This window comes from Ranitomeya imitator, chromosome 6 (assembly GCF_032444005.1).
Source record: "Ranitomeya imitator isolate aRanImi1 chromosome 6, aRanImi1.pri, whole genome shotgun sequence".
Lineage (NCBI taxonomy): Eukaryota > Metazoa > Chordata > Amphibia > Anura > Dendrobatidae > Ranitomeya > Ranitomeya imitator.
This window is the reverse complement of record NC_091287.1, coordinates 102,441,941-102,459,236: the sequence shown is the minus strand read 5'-3', so window position 1 is coordinate 102,459,236 and position 17,296 is coordinate 102,441,941. Positions and strand designations below refer to the sequence as shown.

At 40.8% G+C, this 17,296-nt stretch overlaps 1 protein-coding gene across 1 annotated transcript in view; it reads left to right on the top strand.

Moving 5' to 3' along the window:
- EFHB (EF-hand domain family member B) overlaps positions 1 to 17,083 on the top strand; it is a 90,414-nt gene extending 73,331 nt beyond the window's left edge. Inside the window, exons 9-13 of the mRNA XM_069729972.1 lie at positions 2,931 to 3,085; positions 6,970 to 7,156; positions 9,892 to 10,050; positions 10,219 to 10,400; positions 11,777 to 17,083. Of these exons, the coding sequence (XP_069586073.1) occupies positions 2,931 to 3,085; positions 6,970 to 7,156; positions 9,892 to 10,050; positions 10,219 to 10,400; positions 11,777 to 11,944 (851 nt within the window). The 3' untranslated portion in view covers positions 11,945 to 17,083. The remainder of the gene's footprint in view (positions 1 to 2,930; positions 3,086 to 6,969; positions 7,157 to 9,891; positions 10,051 to 10,218; positions 10,401 to 11,776) is intronic.
- The last annotated feature ends 213 nt before the right edge of the window (positions 17,084 to 17,296 follow it).

Genomic DNA, 17,296 nt, shown 5'->3' with positions numbered 1-17,296 from the left:
AATAACTTCCTGATGTGCAGGAGCCATGCACATGGTCAGCTGGGCCCAGTACTGAGGCTTATTCTTGGCCAAAGGTGTAGCATCAATTCCTCTCAACGGAATAGGACACCGCAAAGGCTCCAAGAAAAATCCACAACGTTTAGCATAATCCAAATCCATCAGATTCAGGGCAGCGCCTGAATCCACAAACGCCATGACAGAATACGATGACAAAGAGCACATTAAGGTAATGGACAAAAGGAATTTGGACTGTACAGTACCAATAACGGCAGAGCTATCGAACCGCCTAGTGCGTTTAGGACAATTAGAAATAGCATGAGTAGAATCACCACAATAGAAACACAGTCTGTTCAGACGTCTGTGTTCTTGCCGTTCTACTTTAGTCATAGTCCTGTCGCACTGCATAGGCTCAGGTTTACTCTCAGACAATACCGCCAGATGGTGCACAGATTTACGCTCGCGCAAGCGACGACCGACCCGAATGGCCAAGGACATGGACTCATTCAAACCAGCAGGCATAGGAAATCCCACCATTACATCCTTAAGAGCTTCAGAGAGACCCTTTCTGAACAAAGCCGCTAGTGCAGATTCATTCCACAGAGTGAGTACTGACCACTTTCTAAATTTCTTACAATATACTTCTATATCATCCTGACCCTGGCCTAAAGCCAGCAGATTTTTCTCAGCCTGATCCACTGAATTAGGCTCATCGTAAAGCAATCCGAGCGCCAGGAAAAACGCATCGACACTACTCAATGCAGGGTCTCCTGGCGCAAGAGAAAACGCCCAGTCCTGTGGGTCGCCGCGCAAAAAAGAAATAATAATCAAAACCTGTTGAATAGGATTACCAGAAGAATGAGGTTTCAAGGCCAAAAATAGCTTACAATTATTTCTGAAGCTCAGGAACTTAGTTCTGTCACCAAAAAACAAATCAGGAATCGGAATTCTTGGTTCTAGCATCGATTTCTGATCAATAGTATCTTGAATCTTTTGTACATTTACAACGAGATTATCCATTGAGGAGCACAGAGCCTGAATATCCATGTCCACAGCTGTGTCCTGAAGCACTCTAATGTCTAGGGGAAAAAAAAGACTGAAGACAGAGCTAAGAAAAAAAAATGATGTCAGGATTTCTTTTTTCCCTCTATTGGGAATCATTGGTGTGGCTCCTTGTACTGTTATGGCTGGCAATCAGGCAACACAGCGTGCAGTAATCAGCGCACATACAGAGATCTGGCAATAACCAAAAACAATAGGACGAGCTCTGAGACGTGGAATCTCTGTAGACTGCAGTACCTGATCTATCCTCACACAACTATAAGCAGCAGTGGATTGCGCCTAACAACTACCTATGCAACTCGGCACTGCCTGAGGAGCTGACTAGCCTGAAGATAGAAATACAAGCCTGACTTACCTCAGAGAAATACCCCAAAGGAATAGGCAGCCCCCCACATATAATGACTGTTAGCAAGATGAAAAGACAAACGTAGGAATGAAATAGATTCAGCAAAGTGAGGCCCGATATTCTAGACAGAGCGAGGATAGCAAAGAGAACTATGCAGTCTACAAAAAACCCTAAAACGAAAACCACGCAAAGGGGCAAAAAGACCCACCGTGCCGAACTAACAGCACGGCGGTGCACCCCTCTGCTTCTCAGAGCTTCCAGAAAAAGACAATAGCAAGCTGGACAGAAAAAACAGAAAACAAACTAGAAGCACTTATCTAGCAGAGCAGCAGGCCCAAGGAAAGATGCAGTAGCTCAGATCCAACACTGGAACATTGACAAGGAGCAAGGAAGACAGACTCAGGTGGAGCTAAATAGCAAGGCAGCCAACGAGCTCACCAAAACACCTGAGGGAGGAAGCCCAGAGACTGCAATACCACTTGTGACCACAGAAGTGAACTCAGCCACAGAATTCACAACACTGCGTGGGCTGTGCTATATATTACGTGAGCTGTGCTATATATTACGTGGGCTGTGTTATATACTAAGTGGCTGCTATATACTACGTGGCTGCTATTTACTACGTGGCTGCTATATACTATGTGGCTGTGCTATATACTATGTGACTGTGCTATATACTATGTGGCTGTGCTATATACTATGTGGCTATCTGTGTTATATACTACGTGGCTGTGTTATATACTATGTGGCTGTGCTATATACTACGTGGCTGTGCTAAGCGCGACGTACATACATACATACATATTCTAGAATACCCGATGCGTTAGAATCGGGCCACCATCTAGTTCTTGATAACCAGCTTTGCTAACGCTTACAGCTCAGGGTAGCAGCCCCAAGTTGTCAATTTTGCCTGGCTGGTGATCATAAATACAGGAGAACCCACGCCATTTTTTAAAAATTATTTATTTAGATCGCAGACACCCGCTGATGAATACACCTACCAGCTGCCACCTCCACTCACTTTTATTAGCGGCAGGAGGCTTAGGCTGATGGGAGCAGTAGTCCCATCAGCTGACGACAGTGACTAGAGGTAAACTTTATACCTCCGATCACAGCTGCGGGCTAATGCTGTAATTTGACAGCGTGGGAACCGTGACGCTCTGACCAGAGGTAATGATTTTACCGTCGATCAGAAGCAGTGCTTGCCGTGCTGTAATGCACATGACAGCGTGGCAAACTCTGGATGTTTGGGCCCCTCATTCAAGTGAATGGGGTCCGGGTTCAGGTTCGGGTACTGTTTTGGTAGCCGAACCCAAACTTCTTTTTTTAACTGTTTGTCCAAACCCGCCGGACCGAACATCCATGAGTCCGCCCATCTCAAATTGTCATCTTTACTACCGAAACATCACCATAGGATTTAATAGGTACGTGGATACGTGTCTCCGGTACATGTAAAATGGATGCTACATGTACCAAAGACACGTACATGTGAAGTGGGCCTAACAGTGTCTGTCTTTTGTTTCAGGAGTTGGAGATCTTCTTCACTGCCGAGCCTCCAAAGATTTTCTACGGGGTAAAGAAAAACAAAAAGCAGTATTGGCAGCTGTTCAGCAACACTTAAAGAAAGCAAACCATCATAGTTTTTCCACATTACTGGACGCTTTTAGGCATTATGACAAGGTTGTCTGCTTATTGCAATGCAATAATATTTGTCATGTGTTATGGCATAATGTATGTACAGAATTAGAATTCTATATTGCCTATAGTATTAGATGATAGAAGAAAGTGATAATAAAGATAGGTTCTCATCCAGACTAGTGGATTTTCTCACTTGTCATCTGTGTGCAGTCCATGTTCAAACTGTTTTTATACAGCATCAGCCATTAAATTCATTGTCTATGACTTTAACATTGATGGCCTATCCTTAGGATAGGTCATCAATGCCTGATCGGCAGAGATGCGGCATCTGCCCCGCCCTCCCCCCCCGCATATCAGCTGTTCCCTGTGTCTGTGGCGGTCGGAACTGATCAGTTACTTCGCTGCAAAGCACAGCGCTGCCTACTTTATTCAAATCAATAGTAGGTGAATGTGCAGTGCCCAGCCGCGACCACTATACTGTCCAAAGAGCTGTGCACCTCCGCAATTGAGTAGTTCCGGCCGCTGCTGACACTGGAAACAGCTGATTGGTGGGTGTGATTCAATACTAAGGAGAGGCCATCAATGTTAAAGTCCTGGACAGCCACTTTAATAGCTGATGCTATAAAAAAAACAGATTACATATGGACTGAACACAGATGACCCATAGACTTCAGTGGGTGAGTCTCATCCAGTTTATAGAAGAAACTAGCCCATGCTGTGATTTTTTTTCAAACTCACATTTGGTCAGAGTAAAAAAATCGCTCTTCTGGGCTGTCCCACTGAATAACAGTAGTCCGAGTGCTGATCATACAGAGGTATATGATGACTCCATGTGCCATCGTGTCAAGGGAATTTTCCTGTATAATGAATGCTTTTTAGAGAAGATACCTCCATAAATTCAGCATTGGGCAGCTATGTAACTTAGTAAATGCTTTGCTTTGTATTGCACTGGTTTTAACTTTTTTCCTTTTAAACTTCAACTTTTCATATTAGATTCATTTTAATGTAAATTTTAAAGTCCAAAAAGATGAGAATACTCTTTAAAGTGGACTGAACATTTCCTTGTTAGGCCACATTCAGTATTTTGCATTTGTGTTTGCTAGCCAAAATCCTGGAGTGGGTGAAAAAATGTAGAAGTGGTGAAGTGTTTCTATTATGCTTTACCTCTGATTATTCCTTTCCTGGTTTTGACTTACAAATACTGAGGTAAAAAACTGACCAAATACTGAATGTATGAATGTGGCCTTATAGGGAACCTTTCAGGTTCCTAACTATTAGGCCGGGGTCACACTTGGGAGTGCAATGCGAGAAACTCACGCGAATCTCTCGCATCAATACCCGGCACTGCCGCCGACACTCGGGACCGGAGTGTGCGGCTTCATGTATTTCTATGCAGCTGAAAGCTCCGGTCCCGAGTGCCAGCAGCAATGCTGGGTATTGAATCGCGAGTTTCTCGCATTGCACTCACAAGTGTGACCCCAGCCTTATAAACTGCCTCCATTGTCTTTTTGACCCTTTTACAGGGGTTGGGGTTGTCTTTTATTGTCTCAAGCACTGAACATCTGTACTGTCTATAAAATGGCAACTGGTGGAGGAGCAGTGACCAGACCTGTCCAACTATTGTCTCCAATAGAAGAGCAGCTTTCTTTGCGAGTTTTTTTCTAATTGTTGGAGGCTGATGGACAGGGCTGGTCACGTGCTCCTCCACCTGCAGCCATTTTATGGATAGAAATGCTGCTCAGTTTGTGAAGAAAGGTTCACTAAAAAGAGAAAGTGTCTGCAGTCTGACTGACATTCTCTGTACTTCTGCACCCTCTCCTCAATGTCTTTGCTGCCTGGGACTGAGGAGATGATGTGAGCGGCTTAGAGAATGCCCAGGCGGATGTGACTGCAGCTACTGAGGTCGGCCTAGCCTGGGTGAGAAACGCAAACAAGAAGAGGCATCTGACAGCAATTCGTTAGAAGCACTCACGCTTCCAATCCAAGGAAGCCACTTGGAGAATACAGCAATAAAGTGAAAAAAGGAACAGCGTCCAATCCAGGTGAAAGGTTTGAAAAAATCTTTAATCCGCCATCATACAATATGATGGCGGATTAAAGATTTATTCAAACATGGCGGATTAAAGATTTTTTCAAACCTTTCACCCGGATTGGACGCTGTTCCGCTTCTCACTTGATGGTCGAGGAAATGCATCACCGGTGACATCCTTCTTCATTTGCATGCAGTGAGCAGCTGTATACAACTTGATATTGCACAAATCTGTGCACTGGTATGGCACAATGAACGTATTATTATTTAATATTATTGTATTATAATAAGGGTCCCAATCATAATGAGGGGCAATTTAACCTCTTCCCGAAGTGGTACATTTTTTGTGCTGTGAAATTGCAAAAAAAAGCCTGCAATTCTAACATTTTTTTTTTAGGAATTGTTTTTTTTGGCGTACATATTGTAGTAAAAATTACCACATCAGTACGATTCCGGCATTACCAAATATGTCCAGTTTTTTTTTTTAATTATTTTAGCGTTAAAAAACCCCAGAAGTTTAAAAAAAAGTCTTAGGGTTGTGTTGCCATTTTCTGTAACATTTACATTTTTTGGTCGATAGAGCCACGTGAGGGCAAGGTGAGACAATGTTTTTATTGATTCCATTTTGGGATAGATATGACATTTTTTAATAGCTTATTAAAGCATAAAAAAATGCAATTTTGACGGTTTTAAGTTTTTTCTGTTTACAGTGTTTACGAATTGGGCTAATTATTTTTCCATTTTGATAGAGCAGACTTTTCTGCATACGATACCACATTTTTTTTAATATATATTAAATAATATTAAAGATATTATTATTTTTAATGAGGAAAAGGGGGGTGATTTAATCCTTTTTGTTTGTTTTTTTTATATTTTTTTAAACATTATTTTTACTTTTCAATGTATTTATTAGTCCCCTTAGGTGACTTGAACTTGTGATCGCTTGTACTATGTACAGCAATACTAGAGAATTACTGCATATAATAAAAATCATGGTCTCCTTTGAAGCCCCGCCACAGGATGGATTTCAAGGGAGATCCGTAATGACAAGAACGAAGGAGGTCTTCAACAGATCCTCGCCTGTCATAGCAACCCATTTGTGCCCCGCGATCTTATCATGGGCTCACCAATAGAATGACAGGCCCCAATGCTGGTGCACTGTTAATGCTGTTGTCAGAGTTTGATAGCGCCATTTATCAGGTTAACAATTGCGGGTGGTGCTTCGCGACACCCACATTAGTAAGAGACAGATCCTGGTTGTAACACACAGCCATTATCTGCCGAGTATGGGTGGACTCACCCCTTTAGCCCTCTCCTTACACCAATTACCGACTTGCAGCGTATATGCGCGACAGAAGTCGGTAAGGGGTTATAATGTAGAGGGAATTGACAGGTTCCCTTTAAATGTCTGTTTTTTTTTAGTAAAGAATTAAATAACCCATAAAATAACAATGCTGGCGCATCTTACCTCACATATTTGCATTTTCTATGTTATTCTTCCTGAAAATGTATGTACTGGGCGTTAGTAGTCCCCTTTTCTGTAAGGAATGTTTTTGCAAAGTCTGGGACTTTCAGCACTGATTGGACAATGTCCGGATAAACAAAAGAGGATTAGCAATGTTCAGTCTAATAAAATGTGGCCACATTGTTACTTCACGAAGAATACAGATATTTACTAAATTAGGAGAGGCGACAGCTCTTTTTTAAGCCATGGTATTTACTACTCCAGTTGCTAACTGACAATCAATAGGCATTATAAATCCAATCCATCTTTACATCTATCCCTTACCCTAATTTGGGATACTGTTTTTTTGAGGTTACTTTTTACTAAGCAGAGTGACCAAAAATTTATAAGCAGATTTTTATCACTATTTCATTTTATTTTTTGTTTCCATAGAACAGTGATGGAAAAATTGATAAGGATGATTTAAAAAAGACTTGTGACCAATTTGGTCTTGATTTGGATCCTGTTCTCTTGGACTCCTTAATAGAATACTGTGATGTTGACAAAGATGGATTGATTAACTTCGTAGAGTTTGCCAACTTTCTGAACTGGAAAGATAAACTGTCAGTTGGAAAACAAGGTGAGAATAATATCCTCAATATTTATCTGTTCACATGTTGATGATGATGTGATCAAAACTTGATGAAGTTAGGTGTGAATGTTAGAGTGGGGTAAAAAGATTCACAGGATGCTGGACTAGCAGCTTTGTCGGCAATCCATGGCCGCCAGACCAGAGCATTGCAAGCTTTCTACTACCTGTGGCATTCCCAATGCCTTTTATGTTTACCCCCCCCAAAGTCCTTAAGTTTCAGCTGGATGTACACATGATGTCGCAGGAGCCTGATAAGCAGAAGAGGCATCGAGGACGCTGCTGATATGGGAAGGTTCACACTGATCTGGACCAAAGTCCTGCTAATATTTTTGCTCAACTCTAGTCAATATAAATAACGTAAGAAATGTGATTGAGCTGGATCAATGATTTTGAGTTGTGATTGTGGCGAACATACAGGTGCACTATGCAAATAGTGTGAAGTGCTGTGGTGTGCGCCACTATTTACTTACAGTGTGACAGCTGTAATGTTGGTGGCATCTACATCTCCATGCAGGAGTACAGCATTTCGCTACCTCTGGCAGTCCCATAGAGCAGAGGTCCCCAACTCCAGTCCTCAAGGCCCACCAACATGTCATGTTTTCAGGATTTCTTTAGTCTTGCCCAGGTAATAATTGCATCACCTGTGCAATGCAAAGGAAATCCTGAAAACATGACCTGTTGGTGGGCCTTGAGGACTGGAGTTGGGGACCTCTGCCATAGAGAATGAATGGAGCAGTATTCAGCTTGTGCACTATTGCTCTATTTAGAAGAGAGACAAAGTGCTTTGTCGGGGTCTCATCAGTCGGATCCCACAGTCGGATTACCTATCCTGTAGATAGGTAATAAGTTCTTGTTACCAGAAAATCCCTTTAAGTAAGGGTACCGTCACACTGAAACGACGCTGCAGCGATACGACAACGATGTCGTATCGCTGCAGCGTCGCTGTTTGGTCGCTGGAGAGCTGTCACACAGACAGCTCTCCAGCGACCAACGATCCCGAGGTCCCCGGTAACCAGGGTAAACATCGGGTTATTAAGCACAGGGCCGCGCTTAGTAACCCGATGTTTACCCTGGTTACCAGCGTAAATGTAAAAAAAACAAACATTACATACTTACCTTCCGTGTCTGTCCTCCGGCGCTGTGCTTTCCTGCACTGTCAGCGCCGGTCAGCCGGAAAGCAGAGCGGTGACGTCACCGCTGTGCTTTCTGGCTGGCCGGAGCTGACACAGGATGCAGGAGGAGTGCAGAGAAGCACAGCTCCGGGGACAGACAGCTGAAGGTAAGAATGTTTACCCTGGTTACCAGTGAAGACATCGCTGAATCGATCTGCTACGACGTACGATTCTCAGCGGGGTCCTTGATCGCAGTAGCGTGTCAGACACAGCGAGATCGTAACGATATTGCTGGAACGTCACGGATCGTGCCGTCCTAGCAATCAAAGTGCCACTGTGTGACGGTACCCTAACTACTAAGTATAAACTTTACATTTTCCCTTTCTAATCTAAAAGGGTTGTCTCAGACTTAACAATTAAAGGTGGGTCATCAGTATGAAATCGGTGGGGGTCCGACAACTGGTCACCTAACGATTGGGATATAAATTGCAATAATCTCCTGCTATGTTCAGTCTTGTACATTGCTTATATATAAGGCTACATCCCCACAGTCAGTATTAGACAGCGCATTGGACGCAGCACATGTCCGCTGCGTCCAAAGCGCTGCCGGCTTTTGAACGCAGGTGATTCCGCATGTGTTCATTGTACCATGCGGAATCACCACGCTCCAATACATTGGACTGGTGATATTTATCTTGCGGAGACTGAGCGTCTCCGCAAGATAAATAGACATGCTGCATTCTGGAAAGACGCGCTGCATGTCCGTCTCTGCAGGGAAGCCGTGTGTGCTGGTGCACGCATAGTGGACATGAGATTTCTTGAAATCCCATCCACTATGCTGTAACATCTGGCCGCTGCGGGTTGGACGCTGCGGATGTATGTTTGCAATGTCCAACCCGTAGTGTTTACTGACTGTGGGAACATACCCTAAGGGGTGTTGGTTGTTGGATCCACACCAATCTCACATTAATGACTGGTTCTGTGGATAGTCATAAACTCTAATCTTAATATTCACACTCTTGATAGGCGCTAATTACACTTAATGACATTGATAAGTAGCTTGCTGGATGCCTATCTGTGTGGCATGCTGTGCTGAAAGAAGCAGTGTCCGCAGCGTTCTGTTCCAGTAACACTAATTCTGACCTCTGCTTGAAAGGAAAAAAGCTGCCACCCTGTGTCAGCATGTTGTCGCTACACTACAGGCTCTCTTCTGTGGCAAGGAAGAAGAGTGCTGCTATCCAACGCATTTATGAGGACGATACCTCAGAAACGTGTTGTAAATATCCATAGGTGTCAAGTTAGGTTTGAACAAAATTCTTTATTTTTGGATCACATCAAGGGATTGGAGACAATATGGGATTTTTTGCTTCTTGGTTTGTTGATATCTACTAGATATTTTCTTAGATAAATAAATAATAATTCTGTTCAAATAGTACCCAATAGATCTCAGCATGAAGTCACATTTATGGGTATTTCTGAGAGTGCACAGGATATTGTTTGTCCTATTTAAGGTGCTATTTGGTGAAAACAAATGATCACCAATTCATATGATTGGTATGTTCATTGTGAGCATTAAACATTTAACAGATAACTGTATAGATTTTTCTTTAGTCTCACTTGAAGGTCATCTTAAACCTGAAGATTTCATTTTGGAGGAAGGAGCATCAGAGAAGACACTCAGAACTCTTTCAAAGGGAAACCAAACTCCCGATTTCTACCAAACCTCATCTTCTAGGATCAATGCCACCATTGGAGGGCCGAGTTCTTCTTGTAAGTACAGTCTAACATACTATCACATAGTGTACAATAATAGATGACACAAAAATGTCATTATTGACTGTTTATTGGGTTTGAAGACATGAAAACAAACAGGACCAAAAGTCTAGTAAGATGTCGGCTTGTTTTTCTTATAAAATGTATTTATGTTTTGTTACTCAGGCTTTGAGACCCATGGCATACCTTCTATTCGAACTGATCTGGCTCCACCTAGATTTCGCAAGATCAGTGACAGAACTAACTATGGGGATGAGTCAAATGCTTTTGGCTTGTTGTGTCCCTCCATCTTTACCCAACACATGGTCTACGAACGTGATATTTTTAAATCCCGGACAAAAGAAGAGGTAATAGACATTTGTTGTACTGCAGTTTTGTTGTCACTGATCACTGATTGTCTTTTGTATCACTGTACACTGTAAAATGATCAACATTTACCATCAGGATTTCTAATAAAGCTTCCTCACATTAGGAAAAAAAGCTGGCCTCTCCATTAAGCCTTTATTGCTCTTTGTAAGGGTGAGAGCTCATGTGGACACTGGCCACCACCTCAATAGTCTCTGTCTGTAGATAAGCTCGTTACTGTTTCTAATTGCATCGCACGGATATTTAAGCACAGGTTTCAGTGTGGATTCTGCACCAAATGTCTGCAGAAATTTACAATATAATACTAATAGTATTTTGGGATATTGGATTGTGTATTATATTATGGGATGTGGCTTGATTAAATATAAAATATTAAGTAAAAAACATAAACTGGGTGACATCACTTGGTCACCATGCTTTTTTTGAAATTTTTTTCATGGCAATCACCATTATTTTATACCAACCTTCACCTAGTCTGGATCTTTCCATAGCAGTACATTCCAAGTGACTAGGCTTCTCAAAGTACCTTTTGGTAAATGTTTTAAGTTGGTGTATAGCTACAAAACCCAAAAAGGAAGAGTTCTTGTCTCTATTATTTTTTTTTCACAGTTGTTTATTAATAAAGGGCTGGTGACAAACATTGACATCGGCTACTAGCCCTCAATTCAACTTTCACAAAGGAACACACAGAGTTACTTTTATTTACCGTATTTTAGAAATTGTATGTGAGCATTTTTTTTTTAATTGATCATTAGGGAAGTACCCGAATACTCATGGATAGAGTTGAGATAGAATTGTTCTCCAAATCTGAATTTGCTATATTCGTGCCATATTGGTACCCTATTCGTGACGAATTTATGTTTGACGATCGATTTCGAACATATTCGGTCATTTCTACTCCCATTGACTCCATTGACGTTTGGCTGTGTCCGAACAGAACTTGGGTTTATCAGAAAAGCCCTTTAAGTTGTCTCAAGTTTAGAAATTGGTAAAATTACAAAGTGCTTGTGAAAACAAGCAACTTTGCAATTTGTTCTTGTCGAAAATTCTTAATTAATTTAAAAAATGCCCCCATACACATTAGATAAGGTTATTCAGCTGACAGCTTTCTCTTCTCTCTCCCTTATACACAGAAATATTCAGCTTAGACAAGCATTTCTGTGTACTCTGAGAGAGAGAACCGCTGCCGGAGAAGAACCAGAGGCCAAGTCATTGGAAAGAGGGGTGCTTTAAGGGTTGTCCCGTAAAGCTGGTGATGAATCTTGCACAGCTTTTTATAAATGCTGTTATGAGAATTATTAATCTCTAATAAACTTTTAATATTTACTTAATGTGAAAACATTCTCCTCTTTTTCAGATGGCGCAGATTCTGCATACTATTGGTGTTACTATGCCAGATAACACATTTGAGGAGCTCTGGAAATTGGCTGAAAAAAGACATCCAAAGGGAGAAGTTTCTGTTGAGACAATGAGGACTGTCTTAGATGACTGGCAGTCAAACACCAAATTATACTCAATTGCTTGAAGCAAAATGTTATTAAACATGTCATTGTCTCAAAATACCTTGATGAGCAAATCAGAACTTACATTTTGTACTGTTAAAGTATTCCACATGAATCTTATGAAAAATAAGTGATATGTATGAGTAAATGTTTGCTACATTATTCTATTGAAACATGCTTTGTTTCATTACAGTATATGATTGATGTATTTTGAAAGCTCTTTTTTTAAATATTAATTTTGGAAGTTCAAGAAATGACATAGTGAAATCAAGTTATCACACAGGTCAGATTTTCAATGGGTGTTAAACCAACTAGAGGGCATACACATAAGGGGTATCATTAACATCTGAATGATAATATATCGGCTGATAGTTGATTGGCCATCGGTCATGAGACTTCCCATTTAATTTTGCACAATTGGTAATCTCATTGTTAAAAGGAACCTGTAAGCAAGTTTTTGCCATGTAATCTGACATCAGCATTAGGTAGGGTAGAAGACCATGATTCCAGTGATGTATCACTTAGTTTATTGGGTCCAGGAGTTATGATAGAGTCACGGCTTTCCCTGCTGCAGATCTAACAGAACTCTATTGTTGAGCTGTGTATAACCCACCCAGAGCACTGATTGGCATTTTTGTAGAGAGAGAGAGAGAGCTGCAAATCAGTGCTTGAGGTGTGGTGTGACTACAAGGCAGGCTGCCAGTTGTCCTGTAGTGATAATTTCCTTGTCATGGTACAGTTGCCAGAAATCCCGGGGCTATGGGCTCTTTCCCTATCTCTAAAGCTAGGGGTGCCCTAGCTATCCCTGCTTCCTGGGTTACTTCTGATGGTGAAGATGCCGGGGGCACGTCTCTTACTCAGCTCTTAAATCAGCACTTATCTGTCCCCACCCCAACCTAGGGAAGTGGGGAGTAGCAATGTGTATGCATACACATATCAGACTAATTGAGGAAGACAAACATACATAAATAAAAAATACCAATCATACAAATATGCACTCACAAACTTCCACTGGAAAGTAAAGGGAGGAAAAATTAAATAAGAGAGGATGAGAATATACACACAGATAAATCACCAAGCAATAGTCTTTAGAACAACACTCCAAACACCTGCTATTAACCAACACCTCCAACTCCAGAATTAGACAGTATTAAACTAATACTGGCAAACGCCCGCTTGCCAGAGGCAAGTACTGTATATATAGCAGAGGAGAGTTGCTAATACTGAACAGCTGAGACCATCAAAGCAGGAAAGCTCCAGGAGATTTCAACGGAACAGATGAATCCTTGCACTGCTAGCAGAAACCTGCACTGTTTAATATGAAGGTGAAGTGCTTCTAATCAGTGGAGGAGTACAAGAAATCAGACACCGCAGTCTTCTACCCCCTCTTTGTTGCAGCAAATCTGTGACACTCCTGCTGATAAAACACTGAATCAATTAAAACAGCAAAACACAACCTGGTGAATGATAAGTCACTGTAATCAGGGTCTGTACTACTACATTAGGATGGCTTTAGATCACATTGCAAAAACATTGTGACAGATTCCCTTTAAACCCATGCTAAATTTCCAGTCTTTAGCTGTATTTATAGTCAGCAAAACTCATAGAGTCACGTTCATACTGTACAGATTTTATCAGTATTTTATTTTTATATTATTAAGCCAAAAGCAGGAGAGCCACCGATGTACAAAGAACTTGGAAGATTTTTAACTCTCATTTTTCCCTAGCTTTTGATTTTTTTCCCCTAGTTTGTATCTTATCTGCACTATGTTAAAGTGACTTAATGCCTTAAATCACTTTAGCAAAGACATCTTTGGCAAAGACGCAGGATGCACTGCTACATAATGCAGAGCCCTGTGAAGTCTCTATGCTGCTTTACAGGCTCAATTATTATAAGATGATGCTTCAAACTGTGGGTCCTAAAAAGTTAAGTATTGGTCACCATGCTTTTTTTTTAGTTTATTTCATGGCAATCACCATTATTTTATACCAACCTTCACCTAGTCTTGACCTTTCCATAGCAGTACATTACAAGTGGTGAAGCTTCTCAAAGTAACTCTTGGTAAATTTTTTAAGTTGGTGTATAGTTATAAAACTCAAAAAGGAGTTCTTTCTCTATTATTTTTTTCACAGTTGTTTATTAATAAAGGGCTGGTGACAAACATTGACATCGGTTACTCAACTTTCACAAAGGAACACAAAGATATTTTTCTTTATTTTGGAAATTGTATGTGAACATTTTTTTTTTATTTGAACATTAGGGCAGTATTTGTATACTCATGGATAGAGTTGAGCGAATATATGTGGAATTGTTCGCCGAATCTGAATTTGCCATATTCATGCCATATTTGTACCCTATTCGTACCAAATTTATGTTTGACGATCGATTCAGAACATATTTGGTAATTTCTGCTCCCATTTGCTCCAATGACGTTCGGCTGTGTTCAGAGAATATTGCAAATACAATATTCGCCGCCTTTCGTAATCGGAGCCGAATTTTGAAAAATTTGCTCAACTCTACTCATGGATAAGAGGGCCTATATCGTTTGGTCTTCTCGAAAACTTCCCAAGGGAGTAGTCCATGAGCAGCTTTTGAACTTTTCAAGGCCCCCTTCACACATCCACTTAAAAAAACATACGCATGAGAAGGTCCATTTTTGTTTTCCGTGTGGGCACAAATTATATATATGATGGATATCTATTTATCATTATCTTTGCACATTTTTAATGCATAAAAATCTGTAATTTCTATTCTGCATTCTATTCCGGTATGTACCACATGGATGACCTTTATACTTTTACTGACACTTGTCATCCATGCCACCGTAAAAAATTGACATGTCTACGTGTGAGACACATGGTCCATTTGAAAGCACAGAAATGATCGCAGCCCCATAGGTTATAATGGGTACGTGTGGATACGTGTCTCTGGTACTTGTAAAAATGGATGCTACATGTACAAGAGACACGTACATTTCAATGGGCCTTATACAGTTTGTGAAGCCAAAACCAGGCATGGATACAAAAAAGTAGCATTTATATTGATTGGCCAGAGTTGGTTCCATCTTGTTTGTTTAGGAGCACACCGCTCCACCGCCAAGAGACCTTCCGGTTTACACGGATGGATGCTCCTACTTGATTGAGAATTTGAACCAGTGTCATCATTTTGCTGCTGATGCTCTCTAAACTCTCTGATGCTGCAATATGAGGCAGTTTTGAATTTACAGCATTGGAGAAGCGCAACAGGTCTGAAGCCAGATAAGGCTCTAACAGTGCATTCCAGTGATTCCAGCCAGCTTCAGTGCAGCTACCCATTAATACAAATGGTAATAACCAGGGTTCGGATTCAGCCAATTCAGGAGAAACGATTGTTAAAATTGCAGCTGGTTCCCCAAATCGGCAGGAAGCAGTGCGCCGATCAAGTTCCGGGGGCCGCTCTGCCTGTGTCATCGGACACATATTCAGTTGACATATAATGGTGGGCTGGACGGGCCCACCGCTAGAATTGGGCTCCCGGACTCACAGGCTCCATAGTGGGCCATTGACGGTACGTCACTGTCGCCATTGTTTACCTGCTGCCACTTCAACTCTCCACTGCAGTGGTCACAACATTATGTGACCCCTGTAGCTAATCATTTGGCATAACGATGATGCAGATATAGATAGCACCAAGCTGCTAAGTCTAGTGACTGCAGTTGTCGCATGATGCTGACGTGGCTTCAATACAGAATAGTGGCGGCAGCAGAGAGACAGCCCTGAAGCGGCAGTGGGTAAGTACTTTATATCTGATTTTGTTATTTTCACATACAAGTAGCACGTGGTTTAAAAAAATGAAAGACGGACAACCCTTTTATACTGTTTCTCTCTATACTTATCAAGTGAGATTGTGACATGTACTGTATAAGGCATAGTCCACGTTTAAGCCTGATTTTTTTTTTAGGATTGGGTTCCTTTTAAATGATATTGTGAGGCAGTGAATCACAAGCAGCAAGTTGGTAAATTGAGTAGTGTTCTGTTCAAGGCTCAATTGGCAGTAATCAGGGGAGAGAAATAGTAAAGAGGCTTATCAGTATTCAGTCCGGACTTTTTTGATATGAAGGTTGATTTTTTTTAGATTTTTTTTTTCTGTGTCTTCTTGTTCCCTTTTTGGCAGTTCTTTGAGAATACTACACTAGTCGCTGACAACTGTTACATTTACGTTTCTGATAATCTTTATGAAGAGCAAGTCTAGGGTTAACCATGCAAGATAAATTGGTATTGGTTTCTTCAAAATGTTTATATATCAAGAAGAAAACAAATCTGAGCAAACCTTTTCAGTTTTGTCATTTTGATTTTGCACAGTGCTGTCTATAATTGTGTGAAGCTCATTCATCTATGCGGACATTGGCACATTCACTTCTTTTCCTTTAGCCAAAATTTCCTTCCAAATTCTGCTGCTGGGAAAAATAACATTGTTCAGACAGTTTGTCTGAAAAAAAAAAAATCAAAACGAGGACTAAATAAAAAGAGCTTCATCCCTTTCGCCAGTTTGTTATTGCTGAGTGAATAGAAGTTCCCTGTTGAAGTCAGATTTGAAGTGAACTTGAATCAATGCTTCCCCAGCCTTTTCATCTTTCTAAAACCCATTATGGGCAAGTCTCAGAACAGGCTATTGAATTCTGACTTGCTTTGACTCACAATATGCGCTAAACATTTCTGTAAAATGCAATCGCTCCGACACATTGATAAGAGAGCATTGCCAAAATGTAACAGACTTTATGAAATGAAAAGTGCTCTAAGAAATCTGGAATACATAATATATGCATCTACAGTAAATTGGAACACTAAACTAATTTGTCATAAGCCTTTTGCTTTCTATTTCCAGATCCAAGAAAATTGTTTTATAATGGAAAACTCTGAAAAGTGGATTAGCTCTTCACAAATTTTGGAGTCAGGCGAGTTAATTAAGGAAAAATTCATTCACTGTAAATGAACCTTGGTTGTTAAGGCTGTCAAACGGGGTATTATAGTTTAAAGATAATGAGCACAATCTCCAAAACAGATTGCTCATCTCAAATGGTGTTTGTAGCCTCACCAATGGTTGCATAAATCAACAGTACAACAAGTGATTAAAAGAAAGTTTGTAATGTATGTTATTAAAGAATTAAAAAATGTTTTCTCCACTTATGAGCCATGTCTTCTGTCTATTGAACTAATCACTCAACTCAAATTTGTCTTCGTCAAAACAGTATTTCAGCATTTTAAGGTGTAAAATTGCATCTTCTATTAAAACATATGATTATCATTCTTGCCAGTCGGTGATTATTTAATAGCCAGTTTGCACAGGCCGACTCGGCTTCAGATGCACATTGACCAATGGCCCCGTCAGAGCTTAT